Here is a 15,656-nt window from a genome sequence, read left to right as displayed (position 1 = left end):
GAGGTGGAATGGAGTCTCATTCTTGTGATAGTCTTATATATGTGTGTGTGTATATTCATTGTGCATAATTCATATGGTGGATTAATCAGCAGCCCTCTTATGAAGTCTGTATATAAAGAGCTCTGTAATGTCTTTGTAATTGCAATGGTTCCACAGGACACATTCTAATTTTTCTTCAGCCCATTCCATGCACCTGAGTAGCTCTCAGTTAGCACAGCAGTAAGCCCTGTGACTTCACCTTAGGGCAGAGTATAACTGATAACACGTTGGGAGATGTTGGAGTGTAATACAAAAAACAATCCCAGAGGTGTTTTGCCTGACAGGCCAATGTTATTTTTGACATGACTGAAGTTTCCCCAGAGACAGGGCCTCTGGGGTGGGGGGTGTAGTGTCACATGACTCAGTTCATCTGATAGGGAAGGGCTGTGATTTTTGTCCTCACCTTTTGAGGACGTTTCCTTTTCTAGTAATTTTTTTTTGTTTTGTCTGTCTTTGTGCTTGGAGAGTGCAAAGACTGTCATCTGCTGTGAAGATGTTTAAAAGGAAGAAGCTGTCCTACTTCCTTTTCTGAATTACCATGTGGTAGCCCTCTTCCTGGTAGATCTCTCTTTTGGAACTAGCACCTGAACCAAATTCCACTCCCATTGAAGCCTTTGTGGTTTGACTCAGTGGGGATGATGCTTTAATTCAGTTCCTACTAATTATTCCAGAGTGTATTGTTCTTGTCTCAGCTGTTACAGAGCACTCTCTTCTTATGCAGAAGGCAGGTGGCATCTGTCACTTGAAGATGGTATTTCACGAGCTGTTGCAGAAGATTTGAGAGCCAGAGGTCACTGGAGCCGGTGGCCCATCAGTGGGCACAACAGAAGCCTGTTTGGTCGTGGCCAGATTATCGCTAAAGGGGACTGGTGGCAATCTTGGGGCACTTTGTCCTCCAAGCACTTGCAGAATATCCTGTGGGCAGGATCTGACCCCCGAGGAGATGGCTGCGCCATGGGGTACTAGTCTGGAATGAACATGTGTGTGATGCTGCAGCATTAATTTTCATGTGTAGGTACACTGATGACATGAATACTTAGTTGCAATTATAGTTCCAAGGAATATAAAATTTCTTCTAATTCAGGGACCAAGTTGTTCCCACCCTCCAAACCAAACTGTAGTTCATAGGAATGGCCCTGCATGTGTGAGTTAGAAGTATCTAGTGGCAGGAGTAGCAGCACTAGAGCACTGTGTGTAGTACAGGTACCATCCGGCAGACAGATGTTTTGTATATCCATACATTGTATATGCATACATTGGCTATTATTGGTTGTATTGTTCTAGTATGTTCCCTTTAAAAAAAAGACATGACTAAGAATGAGTGAAAAAAACCAACAGGTGTTAAATGTTCATTTTCTGCTGCTTTTCTGCATTAAATGTTGCTCAGATTAAAAAGGATCTTTTGTATTCTTATTTTTTTATGGTAGTTTTTTTTTTTATTGGTTTTGATTAATGTTGTGTTGCTACATTCATATAGCATTTCTGGGGTCTTGACATGCCTGTCAGAGGAACATCACTATAAGAGATCTGGCTATATGTTTGACAGCTGTTTTAAGGACCAGCTTTCAGTAAAAATATAGTGCACTGAGTGTATACGGTTAAATTAACTTCAGTGTTGTGATTTAGTGCTTAATGGAAGGGTGGGAGTACAGTGTAAGAAATCATCTTTCAAGGGTCTTGTGCACATGTCTGATTTGTTCTTCTGCTTGCAATATGTGCTGTCCAGTTAGTACTGATCCTGAAAGATTTGCAAGCAAATGCTCTGCAATATCCATCATAAATCTGTCATGATAATATGGAAGATTTGTTAATTTTAAACACAAACTTCACATTTGACTGCTATGCAATCAATATATTGACTGTTCCTAACCAAGCAGTAGTTGTGGGATTATTCAGCAAGAATAATTTTAAAAGTTTTTTAACTGGCCTGAGCTTACTAATGGCTAATTCCAGAGATAAGACTGCATGAACAGTGAACAGACTATATGCTAATGAAACAAGATGGGCAATTGGACTGGGTTTTTTGATTTTTTGTTTTGTTTTGTTTTTAGCCTACAAGTGTGTAAAATCTTTGATATGATATGTCTTTACTAGATTAGAGGTAAAGAGGCAGATGTAAGAGGCTTAATGACTGACTTTTGCACCACAAGAGCCAAAGACTTAACAGTGGTATTTTCTGCTCCAGGGTCATTGATGTGTCAGAACTGGGTGTCTTTTATTGGATGTTTGGTTTTGGTATATTGCTGCATATGGGGGGGGGGGGGCACAAAAGTGGCTCACTTACTTTAAGCCTAGAAACAGTCTGTGCATCATGCTGTTCTATGCAGAGATATGTATGCTAAGATAATGCCAATTTTCTGATTCGTACCGCCACTGCACATAGTATAGAACAGGGTATGCTTATAGTACAGTGATGGTAGTGCTTTATGCTTGTGTACCTTTTCCAAAAATATCAAAATTTTAGAGAGAGAATACAAATACAGAATGTAAGTCTGTGTAAGTATTACAGTCCAGGAGAAACAAACTTCAGCTGGTTGTTTTGCATAGCCAAGGTTTCACTCACAGGGCTGTGACAGAAATAGGAATGGATTTTTTTCTCCAGTGTCCTACTTTTATCATAATAACATTGTTGCAAGGAGTAATGAATGTGGGCAATGTCATGGTTTTTATATGCCACTAAAAAACAGGTTCTTGAAGTCGTTTGTTTGTTGAATGACGTTACAGTAGTGCTGCAAGTCCCAGGACAATAATAGTTACTCTTAAATTAGGATTATGGGTTCTTCTGTAGAGAGAAGAATTTCTATAGACTCATTTAGTGGTGTCTATGCCCTTGATTGTAAGCCTTTGAGTGTCCAAGCTGGTTGGTTTAGTATCAAAACTACTTTTGTTGCATCATTGCTGACTGCTTCTTAGGTCAACATTCTTACTAATTAATTAAATTTTCCCCGTATGTGTTCATGTGGTAGTTCTGTGTGTTCTTGCATAAAAGTGCAAGCAGCATAGCTCTGCCACTTGCTACAAGCTGGCTTCTTCTACAGCTCAGGTCAGCTTTCTGTCTTAGACTGATGGCAGAGAAAGCGAGCAAGCATATGCCTGTGTGTTGTATCTGTAGAAGGAGTGATTGTTTTTACGTTCAGTGATCTGTCTCATTGCAACAGGTGGTTGCCGCCTCCTCAGAAGTAGATAATTAGTTCACCCAAGGATCTGTCATATAATTAATAGAGGTAATCTGGAAACTTTCTTCTGGCTGTGGGCAGGAGACCATGGGCATGTAAAACTTAAGGGGAGCAGTTTCCTATTGTGACTGTCTGGGTGGGGTTTGCTGATTGACATGCACCTGTGGGGTGGAGTGGCTGAGGACAATTATAGCTACAGCACTGTGTTTTTGTGCATAATGGCTGGAAAACATGAACAATGCATCACTGGGACACTAAGAAATGGATGGTAGATATGGATGGGTGTTTCTCCGTTTGATTAAAAGGAAGTTGTGGGTGGATTCCTGTTCCTAAGGTCACGGGGAGTTCTGTTCTGAACAACTGGCCAAGATGCTTCCCTTAGCTCACAGGTTACTGCATATTCATCATACGTTCCCAGCAGTTGTCTGAACTAATATTTGCCCGTGTAAGTAGTAACTTACCAAACAGTAACAGAAGAAGAAATGAGAATAGCTTATAAGGAGATACAAGTGTGGAATCATAACCTGTGTCAGCACACATGCATTGTATTGCTCAGTTTTTCCAAATTCATCTGTGCTGTACATGCTATTATTTTCCAGACGTTCAGAACCTGACTGAACATGGTCCTGGGCAACCTGCTGTAGCTGACCCTGCTTGAGCAGGGGGGTAGAACCAGATGAGCTCCAGAGGTGCCTTCCAACCTCAACCGTGCTGTAATTCTGTCTCACCTTCAGATGCCATCCAGTTACCACATCCTGCCAGTGCTTCCACAAGAGGTACTGTGCCTCCATTAACCCTTTCCTAATGGTGGGTGGGACCAGAAGCTTTGCAAGAAAGTGCAATAAAAGCTATAGTAAGAAAATCTCTAGTTAGAAATTGCAGAATAGGATATTCAATGATATTTGTAAACCTAGCTGATTAGCATCTGGCTAGTTTTTATGATGTAAGAAATTTTTATTTGCTTCAAATTTTTTCTGTTTTAATTAAGATAATTGGAAGGAATTCATCTGTTGTGTGACTGTTTCAATTATGTCTCTTGGTGACTATTGTATCTTTTAGCAGGCAAGGTCTAGGGATTGCTGTAAGGCTGTGTAAAGCAGCAGGACTGGCCATTTGGAGTGTTAGAAGAAACTTACTTTTGAAAAGAAGCACATGATGCTTTTCTGGAAAGAAAGACATCTTTCTATCTTACTGGCATCTTAAATTTAAGCCAGGAGATTGATTAAACTTAGTCAGAAAATGGTGATGGTGGAAACATCTGTTACAAACATTTTATTTCTTGTCTGGATATAAAGAATGAAAAACTCTTGGTGGGAGGGGCAGAGATAAAATACTAAAAAGATGAGCTACAGTCAGTTTGGGGAAGATTAGCAGGATTAACTGGGGATTTAGGATACCTAGACCGTAAAATCTCATTTCCATGAAGGGGACAGCAGCCAGTCTGTGTCCTGTCCATGTGCGAAAGAGCTAAGGGAGGAGGATCCTGTGGCTTCCTCAGAGCACAAGAGCCTTGCAGCATGCCTGTGCAACAAGCTCAAATACGGCAGCCTACCAAGTGTCCAGCTAGGGAAGCTGAGCCTAGTCTGTGCGACCTTGTTCTTGACATCATGCTGACTCTGCAATGACGGGTCTGTCTGACCACTTCTGTATTTATTTTGCAGGTTATTTTTTTTGGTCTGTGATTGTACTTAATTTTCTTTTTAATAGGGGGCATGGGTGTTGGCAGCATTACTGTGTGCATTAAAATATATTGGTGGAGTCCAGAGGTTCCCTTCATTTGTATGGTACTTTTCTTTGCTCCAACTTGTAGCACTCAGTTTCTTCTGTTAATTCTGACTCATTGCTTATGCGGGTCTTGATTAGAACAGAGGTGCTAGGATGTGGTTGTGGTTGGAGAAGCAGGTGCAGAAGGCTGGAGAATGCACAGCTTTTCAAAGCTTGGATGTAAAGAGAGCTCTTCCGATATTTATCAGATGTCCTACTTTTTGGCATCAGGAAACATCAGTCTCTTTCTAACATCTCTATTTTGTGAAAGAAGCAGGCTTCCCCACTCCTGTTGTAATACAAGAGTCAAAGCAATGGCTAGTAAGATTTTTATTTATTTATTTTAATAGAGAAAATGCAAGATCCTGGGCCCCATGTGAAATTAGGCTTGTTTCTAGGTACTTCATCAGTTGGGCAAGGCACCTAATTTTAGCCACAGTTCTCTGGAGTGAAGGGTCCGTGTCCTGCCCCATGTACTGTGTCCTGCTGACAGACTTCATCCTGCAGAAGTGATGAGTCAGGATTGAAGACAGTTGCTGTAATTGTTTGTAAACCAGCCCTTCTCCCAGGAAAGGTTTTGGAAGTCTTTCACAGTGCTGTACCTTACAATGTGCTAGGAGGATTGCTTCACTGTCAAACAAGTCCAGGATTGTTGAGGAGCAAGAGGATGCTTCTCTGCGCCCTTTGCATGTCTTGCACTTCCTGTACCACACTGCAGTAGGTGCTTCTCAGCCAAAGCTGAAGCTTAGACCGTCAGTCTAAAGTTAGGCTTTAGCCTAGAATTAGACTTTTATTATCGTCTCTGTTAACACTGGATTATTGATTGCCTTTTAATGTGTGTTCTTTCTTCAGGGCAGACATCAGAGCTACAGGAATAGTCCTATAGGAGAGAAATGGTGGTTTTTCGTGGGGAGTTGGGAAGTACCTGTGAGTGAGTAAATAATTGTCTTACCACTGTAAGTTCAAATGCTGCAGTTTTTGCATAGAAGACTCAAGAACTGATTTTGATTTTTTGCTTACTAGGTTGCTACTAAACTCTGCCATCTCATGGTAGTGGAGCATGTTGTGAGCTGCAATTTGGGCCCTGCTGTTCCTCTGGTCACTGAGAAGCTTGTGTTTGGCTCCTGCCTGCATGTGTGTCAGTTTCATCATTTGAAATTCCACTTGCCATCACGATCCATTCCAAACCTGTACTGCTGCTCATTCCCTGAGCGGTAAATTTGCAAGGCAAAGGGAAACAGGCACTGAGGGGTGAACAAGCACAAGACTTTTGTAACCTACATGGTTATTCAGGACAGAGATCTGAAATATTATTTTAGTGGGGTGGGGGAGGCTTGGGAGGGGGGAGTTGTTTGTTTTGTATTTTTTTTTTACAGAATAAGGGAATATTTTTCTGTATCACATCTGTTAACAAAATTAAGTGTTGTGTTAAAGCATAGTAGCTGGGTATAACTGGCTAAGGAAAGCAGAAGAAATGCTTGGTTGGCCATCTAATCAAGTGCTTGATTTTTTTCCCTCAAAGAGAATAAGAGCCTTGGTTTTGACCAGCCTGTTAGTGGCTTCAGGGAGTAGTATTCAAACACCAAAACTCTTCAGAGCATCAGGGCTTTTTGGGATGTCTCACTCTTAATTACTTTGTCTGGAAAAAAATCAGTTGACAACAAAATTGATTTTAAATAGAGGTAGTTCTTGATAATATGAAATTTTACCTCTGATCCAATGTTTGGAAAACAATTATGCAGGTTATAAATAGAACGGATTTTAAATCCTCTTTCCAGAGGCCATATGTATGTTTTTGTTTTGTTTTAAGCATAACACAATGATGGGAGTTTTCAGTTGAGGAGCCATCTCCTTCTGCAGAGGAAACGTGCAGGATGATGTTTATGCTTGGTTTATAGTCATCAAAGGTGAAGTACACAATAACGTTAAGCCTGCGTTTCTACAATCAGAGGATATTTCTCATAATGAAGGAAGTCTTCAAGGCCAACAGCTACAATACCCGGAGAGGTTACATCACAAATCCACATCTGTGCAAGACTGCTATTTTTTTTTCCTTTAAACTTCAGTGTGGCTCACATCACTTCCCAGAATATTCTGCTGAAGTCCAGCATGTAAATCCAGTTACATGAGTAAAGTAAGCAGAATTTGATTTATAATTACACTGATTTACAAAGCTCAAGTTTACAATGTGATTTTAGCTATTAAGAAAGAAACAAAAACCCCAAATTAATACTCTCCCCCCAAATAATTGAAAGAGTTAAAGTCTTACTACAGACCTCTAGTATCCTGTCCATTTCCAAACTCAGTTGGTCCAGCTACTTTCTTTACAATGAGAATTGTATTATATTGTGGTGATGGCAGCAGCAATTTCTTCTGACTCTACTCTGGGTTTGTGCATTCCTCCGTCATCTTCTATTATGTGATAGTAGTAGGCACAGCAACACATGCCCCTGTGTTGAGCTGCATGTATGTGAATGAGAAAGCTGTTGGCTATTATGGCAACGTTTGCCTAAGGGAAAAGGGAACAGGCTAGACTTTATTTTTCCAGGTCACTTTGTATCACCATTTGTTATGCAAATTAACCTTACTGGTGCATATACCGCAATTTGGGAACCCCTGATACAACATATTTCTCTCTCTGTTTTGTGTTTTTTCTTTTTTTGTATTTCTATACTTGAATCTTCATTAGAAAAACTGTATTTTACCTTCCCCTTTTTGTGGCAGTAAGTATTTTCCACCCATATTTGCTTGGTTTAGCTTTAGACTAACAGCTGTTAATCTAAATTCAGCTTGTCTTGCAATGGCAAGAACAAAGACACTCCTTAAAAGCATACCTGCCCATTTTGTTTGTGTTTTCTAACCTCCTGATGAGGTTTGCTCATATTCTTTTAACCGGATAGCAAAGTGAGAGGTTGTTCTACATACTCCTCATTGCTATAGACCTTATTCTGTTTACACGTGCTAAGAATCTGACTCAATGCATTTGAAGTCAGCTGAGTCTTTCCCTGGCTTCAGGTTGTTCTGAATCAGTCTATAAACTTAAAAGTCAAAACTGTTTCTAACAAAGAGTACAAAACCTTTTTCTTTTAATTCCTAAAAACTTGTGTTGTGGTTTAAACCTGTTGTTCATGTCTAATCATGTTCACCAGTCATCGTTCCAAGCATCATATATTAAAGTGAAATAAATTACCCTACCATTCAATATTTCCTTGACTGAGTTTGGCTTGTCAACAATTATTTCATTTAAAATGGGTGGTTACATTCTGCCATGCTTGTTCCCTCCTTCACTGTTTGGGGATGATAGTCATGAAGACATGTAAACGTCATCCAGGTGGCTAGGTAACCCTGAGTATTTAAGCAGGTGTGACTGAAGACCAGTCTTCTTTTTGATTTAAACAGACATGAGATAGGCTAGATTGGGCTAGTGAAAGAAGGATTTGTAAAGCTCAAGACATGTGTTTTGGAAGGTGTACTAGGTGTGTTGGGTACAAGTTGCTCATCCTTGCCTTGCTCTGCATTGTGTCCAACATTTTACTTTATTTTCCTAATGGTGAGACAAGATTTGCTTCAGAGCATCATCTCAGCAAATATGTGGAATGCCTTCATGGCATTCTAGGTGGAGGTTTTTTGGTAAGTAATGAGCTAGTGGTTTCTTTCTAGTTTATTTCGGAGCTATTTGGTATTACTCTTGCTTTACCAGTTATGTTAATTTCTTGATTGAATACCTTGTAAGCAGAAATCCCTATGGCTTTGGAGTTGTATCAAAAGAAAATAACTATCTTGTGCCTATATATTATTAGTTACTGTTGGTTATCACATCTGCAACATTGTGTAGCTTATAGCTGAGAAAACCATAGGGTCTAGATTGTAGAACCAAAATGCAAGATTGGATTCAGGCCCTTCAGTGGGACACTAATCACTTTTATAGGGTCTAGTCTTACTTTTTTTCCTGTTATTGATCTATTCTCCTATTAATCTCATATTAATGTGCACAGATTACTAGTATTTAGTTACAATTCCTTAATGTATATTATCTGAGATATTGAAAGTCATCAGTTATTGCTCTGTCCTAGCTGTTTATTCTGAGGAATTGAGTAAAAGTTATCAAAGCTTTGTATTACAGTAATAACAAAGGATGAAGAACTGAGCATTTTTGTTATAGGAGTTGTTAATCTGGAGCAATTATGTTTTACCTTTTCAATTTTGTGGACCACACTGTAGCATATTCAAGTTTTCTGCTGGTAGGCTTCCTTTTTTATTTGCTTTTAACAGTCTTCCTAGAAATAGGCTACAGATCTCAAAGTGTCTACAAAGCACAGGTTGAAAACCACTGCATGATAAGGCCCTCTGTCTCATGAGGTGTGCTTATGGCTGTGTACAGCCCCACTGGAAGCTAGACTGAGATTTGCAAGGATTGAGCTTTACACACAGAATAGTTCAGGTGAAATCAATGAAACTGCTCCTGGAGCACACTGTAGCACACCTCTTGTAGTACAACCTCTTCTGGACCTGCAGAATTGGGGCTCAGAGATAGGTTTGGATAAGGGCTGACAAGTACATGATTCTGTTCAACTGGATAGTTTTTATTTTAGTATCGTGTGAAGTAAATCTGAGCAGTTCACAATTAACACTTCTTTCTTTATGGTTTTCTGAGGTATTCTTGGGTGATAACTGTTAGTACTTTATAAGTGCAAACTAGTATCAAGTCCTACTACTGCTGGCAGGGGGATACTCTATTTAATCAGCTCTGTTGTGTTTGTTGCTGCTTCTTGATTTTATGCTACAAGCTCTGGAGTGTGGGGGCTTTATTTTCTTATAGATAACTTCTGATTTGTTACTTTGCATTTCTGGCAGTGGAAGCTTTGTGGACATGAAAACCTAGAAGGAGCTAAATGTCTGAAATTAGATGTTTGCCTGAATTGGGCAAAATATTCCCATACTTTTTACTACAGTCAGACTGGTTTGTCACACAGACAGTCATTGCTGCTCTGCAGTAACTAATATGTTCGTAGTCATTTTTATAAGAAAATTATCAGAGTTTTAAACTTATAGTCCTTTTTTTGGCAGAAAAAAAATGCTTTGCAAAAACAGCGTTCAATTTTCAGGATACAGCCCTTAGTGTGAACAAGAACTTTTAAAGTTGAAACTTCTCAAATTGCAACAAAACCACAGCATACTCTTTATGGACATAATCTTGCACTAAGTGTTGTGTAAATACGAAGCAAAAATGGAAATATACCTATCCTGGTGCTGGTGATACTGAGATCAGTGGGGAGGTGCCTGTTGTGTTAAACAGGAGTAAAATTGAATAATCTGTGCAGAGTTCCCCCCTCCCACCCACTCCCAAGAAGCCGTCTAAATGAACGCAAGATGAGGACCGTGTTTGCTCTGCCCTGTCTGTGCAACAAAATAGATCCGAGAGCGGTGTGCTTTGTTTGCTCTGTACCTAGGTACTCATTCCAGCCGCAGTGTTCATTGGGCTCCACAACGACTGCTGTGGGTGCGTTGGCCATGAGGACTGTGGGAAAAGCTGTGTGGTAAGTAAGCCTTTGCTGTCCAGTCCCAAATAGTCCCTAAGACAGGGTGACAGCCGTGTTGAAAGTTCGTGTCTGTGTTTGCTGTGCAGATGCTGTCCTCGGTTCTGGCAGCCTTTGTTGGGATCCTTGGTTCTGGCTACTGTATCATCATTTCAGCTTTGGGCTTATCCCAGGGACCATACTGCTTCACTACTGTAGGAAGAAACTGGATCTCTCCTTTCACTGAATCCTCTGGAGGGTAAGTAATGTTCATGGGTATGTTTTATCTTTTGATATGTGCACATGGACTTTATTCCAGTACCTTCCAGCAATCTCCAGTAACCATAGACCAAGATCCACTCTTAATTTTATGCTTCTCTTTCACTAAGAGCAAAACACGTGGGGTCAGAGTTACCCACACTCCTGTAGTTTAAAACCAACGCAGTTTAAACCCTCTGTTTTACAAGAAGTCGTCGGAACATGCTGATCAGTCACAATACGAAGTTTCAGATTCTGGAAGACTTACAGAAGGGTGTTCTTAATACATCATGGAAATAGCTGAGGGATGTTTTTAATGAATGCTGACATTATCTATAGTATCTCAAAGAGGAGGAGGTTACCTGATATATTTACCTGTATATATGGACCTATACACCAAATACTGTTCGTGGCCATGAACGTGAACATTTTTAACGTTAAGTATAAGGCTTTTAGGACTTTATGAGGAGTTTACAAACTAGAAGTAGAGGGTGTTATAAAACATGGTTTACCACTGTCATAAGAAAATGTTTTGTGAGGCCTGCTTTTGAATTTGCTTTGTTTCAGTGCAGACTGGCTTAATACCACCATTAGTGACAGTGGTGTAGAATCTACGTAAATGAAACTAGAAAAGATTTATAGGAATCTTTTTTTTTTCATGTAGTGTGCAAAGGGCCAGAGCCTCTTAATTATCCATAATTAGGGTTCTCTAGCAAACCAAGCCTATGAAGTTGAGTCGTATGCTATTCCTCGTTAAATCCCCACAAATCCTATAGGTGAAGAGGATCTGGCTTGGATCATGACGTGCTCTTACAGTATCTATGTGGTTGGCAACCTCTTGAGGCTGTTTCTACTCATAGTTTATGGTTGATGCATGGCTAGAGATGGTTGTGAGTAGGAAGCCACATCAAAATTCTTTGCAATGGAGATTTTGAATTTTACATTTCAGCTACATCTCTTTTGAGAGGGAGCATTCTTTTTTTATATATATATATTTTTTGTTTTCACTACTACTGAATAGAGAAGAGCTGTGTTAACTCCTTGCTAAAGGCTCATCAGTGCTTATGACCTGACAACATGGGTGAGGAGCAGCTATGGGAATCTACTGCAGTGCTCTACTGAATTTAGCCAGTGTTACTCCAGATTATGCATGTGAATGCCCAAAGGCAGCTGCACAAGGCATCAAAAGAGGAAGTGACCCATTTGCTTTGGATCAGTAATTGCTGTCTTTAGAAGGAAGGCCCAATCTTGAAAGGCTCTGTGCTTGTTTTGAGAAGTGGTTTGCTCTTTCAACTTTCCTGAGCTTATGTCTCATTTAATCAAAAATGGAAGAATCTGCCTTTATAGCTTAGATTTTAGCTTAGAAATTAAGACTTAAAAAAGATGCTTGATAATTCAACATGTTCTTAAACAGGACAGGCTTTGCATGGAATTGCATTTTCTATTCCCACTTAGAGCAATTATCCTCAGTGCAGTTAAAGTCTGGATCTAGTTTGGTTCTAGTGTACATTAAGCACACCATTAGCTATGCCCTTCCCTCTCTCACAATTTTAATATACTTTGAATTGATATGAACAGGTACTTGCTCGAGTATAACAAGTGGTCTCAATGTCAAGAACCGCGAAATATTGTACAGTGGAACGTCACCCTCTTTTCCATTCTGCTTGTCTTGGGAGGAATAGAGTTCATTCTGTGCTCCATACAGATAATCAATGGTATTCTTGGAGGAATATGTGGGCTGTGCTGCAGTCGTCAGGAGGTAAGTCCTTTCTTCAGGTAGTTATAGCTGGGCTTCTCAGATGGTGAATGTGAAACACTATGTCGTAGTGATGCTACAGCAGAGTCTTACTCAGCAGCTATTTCTTAGGCATTCTTAAGCACCAGTTCAGTGTGTGACTTTGTATAGCCCTACTGTGTTCAACATTTTCATGTAGAATTTGACCACATGCTTGTAGCTGATTGCTCAGCTGTCTGCACTGAAGTTGTTCTGCACAGAAGCAGGAGTTTTTTTTCCCCTATGGCAAATGTGGTCATCAGCATTATATAAGTGATATATATTTCAGTTACAATTTATATCTCCTGGTGATGGTGTTCTTTGCCATAGCCTAAACCATTGTTGCGCAGTGTGATGCAGTTTTGTGGTAGGCTGCTTGTTCTAACTGTATTGCCTTAGCTTCATATTTTGCTTACAGCAGCTGATAGGCTAGTGAGAATTTGCCCCGTTAATAAAAACTGCAGCATTCAGTTCTTGTTTAGTAAAACTAGGATAAGAGAAGGAATTAAATAACACATTAGTAGCAAAACCTGCAGGCAGATCTGCTGAAGCATTATCTATTTTTGGACTGAGGAAGGGGAATTTCCTCCAAATTTCTTTAGAGTCTTGTTAAACAGTTTGAGCCTGTTGCCAAAATCACTATCACAGTGGTAGTGTTGGAGCTGTAAAGGCGTACAGCATAGAACAGGTACAATTTATATCAGAGATTATAGCTGAGAATGTTTCACATTTTCAGTTGTTGCAGTTGAACATTATGGCTCTTTCAAAGCTATTATTGTCTTCTCCCTCCTGTCCTCTATGCTGTATGCAGTATACAAGAAGCATGGTATGCTATGTAAATGTGGTCAGGTTAATTTTAGGTCTTATAGTTGGACATAATATTAGCATTCTTTCCCTTACTATTTATTTATTTTATTTCCCCCCACAGACATACGTTTGCTAGAAAACCTGAAAATGGGTTGAAGTTGGTGCATTTGTGATGTGTTGAGCATCCTGGGTTTTTTTTGTTTGATTGGTGTTTGGGGGGGGGGGTGTTTTTTGTAATATTGCATGCATACTAGAAAGCAAGTTGTTTGTTGTCAGACTGTGCTGCCACCACCAACTGAACTGACCTGGTACCAGCCTCTGTTGTTGGAATTGTGTACAGGCTTTTCACTGCATCTAAAGGCAAAATGAATCCTGAATTTCTTTGGTTCATTTCACCTTAATACAGACAACTGACTGAACATGCGTGTCAATATAGGTACTGGCTTTTTTCTCTACTGACACAGCAGCTCTGTACTGTATGCTGCTTTCCCAATAAAGTTGTACTTTAGTTCTCATGGTGGATTGAAGAGAAAACTAATCTAGTCTGTCTGACTTGGAAATAAATGAATACTCACCTGGAGCAAAAACAAAGCAGCAGTATAAAATATGGATGACCAAGGGCAGGCACATGCACTTCTTTTCAGGCAAGAGCTGGAAAAAAATGGTGATAAAATAAAATGTGGATTGTTCAGAACTTTTCCTGTGTTTAACAAATAAAGATTTGTATTAAAAATACCCAGCAGGTGTCAGTGCTTCTTTATTAATATTAATGCTGAAACTCTTTTTTCCTGGTTTGAGAGGAAAGGACAGCGGTGGCTTGAGAATGTGGATTTAAAGCAGCCAGATTATAACCTCTCCTTAACCTCCAGCAAGCTCTGTCAGAGTGAGAATTGCTTTGCTCATTGGTTTAGATCATTTAACTGAGTCAAACAGCTGTGGCCGCTCAAGACTAAGATGTGTGTCAAGGAGGGTGTGATAGGTTAATGAGAGCCCTGTGACAAGTGCAGCTTTCTTGTGTAGGTAGAGACTAAATCCTGGGTCCAAGCTAGCTGTTGCTTGCTGACAGCCATGACAAGGAACAGAAGGAGATTCCTGCACGGTTGGGCCACGGCCCTGTGGCCCTTCACTGCTGCTGTCCTGCGGAGCACTCACCTCCTGCCCCTAAGCGTCCTGAGATGAAAGAAAGCATGCGTCTGGGTTCCTGTTTTTTACCTCACTCAGCCGGTCCCCTGAGGTGGCAGTGTTCAGAAAATGGAAGTGGAAAATTCAGGCCAGCAGTGATAGGATAATCTAATCTGAAATAATAAACTTCAGCAGTAGGCAGCCTGCAGACAGTATTCTTCTAAGATACTGAGCAAGAACCTTTGAAATGTAGCTTGTAGCATGTTACAGAGGATATTTTATCACAAGGTAAAGTGAATCTGAAGAATATTCTGCCAACAGTGTTGCTGGCAAGGTTGGTATGCTCCTGGCAATGGCATTTTGCGGGTGAAAATGCCAGTAGTATTTTACAAGTGAAAAATAAGGTGAGATGCCACTTATTTCAAAGAAAGAAATGCAGACTCATTTTAGAATCTAGCAGTTAATGCCTTCTTCAAAAACAGGCAAGTTAGTTTCTATTTAGAGGAAAAAGAATCACCAACAGGTATACTGCATACTTAGTACTACTTGTAACTAGGAAGGTGGTCTTTAAAGATAGACAGAAACTTGAGGGGTAGCTCAGGTTGTTCTCACAGCCAAGTCTGTGCAGTACAAATACATATTAGAGAAAAAGAAATTAACTCTGTAACCTTGAAATTGCACACACAAGTCCACAGTAGCATAAGAACTCGCAGGCAGAAGGAGTCTCTATTTAGAATCAGGATAAGTGCTTCTTGCAATACCATTTATCCATACAGAGAATACCTAGAATTAGTTGAAGATACTCTTTATTACAGTTGCTGCTTGTTGTATTTGTTCTGTTACAGGAGGGAAAGGAACACACGCACAGGTAATTCCTTGCTGCTGTGCAGTACAGTGTCTCTATAGGTGAAGCAGCACTGTTTGAAGGAGGGTCTGAAAGGTTGTTAGGTGCTGAGTGACGGGGAGGAGGAAGGGGAAAGTAGGGTATTGATGGAATAGGATATAGTTCCCACATGACTTAAAGAGATTTTGCCTTTATGCTTGCATGGTTGTTACATCTGTTTCTGATACACATTAACTAATCAGAGAACTGAATCAGTATTGGGAATGCCAATGGGCAGAATGATTAGGCTAGGGTTTAGAATTAAAACTCTAGCTCAGCTCTGTAGAGCACTAATGCATAGCATTACTGCTCAGTCA

At 40.1% G+C, this 15,656-nt stretch overlaps 2 protein-coding genes across 2 annotated transcripts in view; both read left to right on the top strand.

Moving 5' to 3' along the window:
- LOC106484203 (glutathione hydrolase-like YwrD proenzyme) overlaps positions 1–1,374 on the top strand; it is a 45,819-nt gene extending 44,445 nt beyond the window's left edge. The window contains 1 exon segment of the mRNA XM_067302213.1: positions 761–1,374. Coding sequence (XP_067158314.1) covers positions 761–1,005 — 245 coding nt within the window. The 3' untranslated portion in view covers positions 1,006–1,374.
- Positions 1,375–8,432: 7,058 nt separating this feature from the next.
- TM4SF1 (transmembrane 4 L six family member 1) lies at positions 8,433–14,020 on the top strand. Its single transcript, XM_013942356.2, has 5 exons — positions 8,433–8,609; positions 10,430–10,516; positions 10,606–10,754; positions 12,332–12,512; positions 13,456–14,020. Exons 1-5 carry the CDS (start codon positions 8,433–8,435, stop codon positions 13,468–13,470), a joined length of 609 nt encoding a protein of 202 aa, XP_013797810.1. The 3' UTR covers positions 13,471–14,020.
- Positions 14,021–15,656: the final 1,636 nt, after the last annotated feature.

The sequence above is a fragment of the Apteryx mantelli genome, chromosome 9 (genome assembly GCF_036417845.1).
Source record: "Apteryx mantelli isolate bAptMan1 chromosome 9, bAptMan1.hap1, whole genome shotgun sequence".
Lineage (NCBI taxonomy): Eukaryota > Metazoa > Chordata > Aves > Apterygiformes > Apterygidae > Apteryx > Apteryx mantelli.
The sequence above is the reverse complement of the archived record's forward strand: the minus strand, read 5'-3'. Positions and strand labels throughout refer to the sequence as shown.

Coding starts and splice junctions, on each gene's coding strand:
- TM4SF1 (XM_013942356.2), top strand. CDS start 8,433: ATGTGTTTTGGAAGGTGTACTAGGTGTGTTGGGTACAAGTTGCTCATC. Junction 8,610..10,429: donor TTCTAGGTGGAGGTTTTTTG/GTAAGTAATGAG, acceptor CTCTGTACCTAG/GTACTCATTCCAGCCGCAGT. Junction 10,517..10,605: donor ACTGTGGGAAAAGCTGTGTG/GTAAGTAAGCCT, acceptor TTTGCTGTGCAG/ATGCTGTCCTCGGTTCTGGC.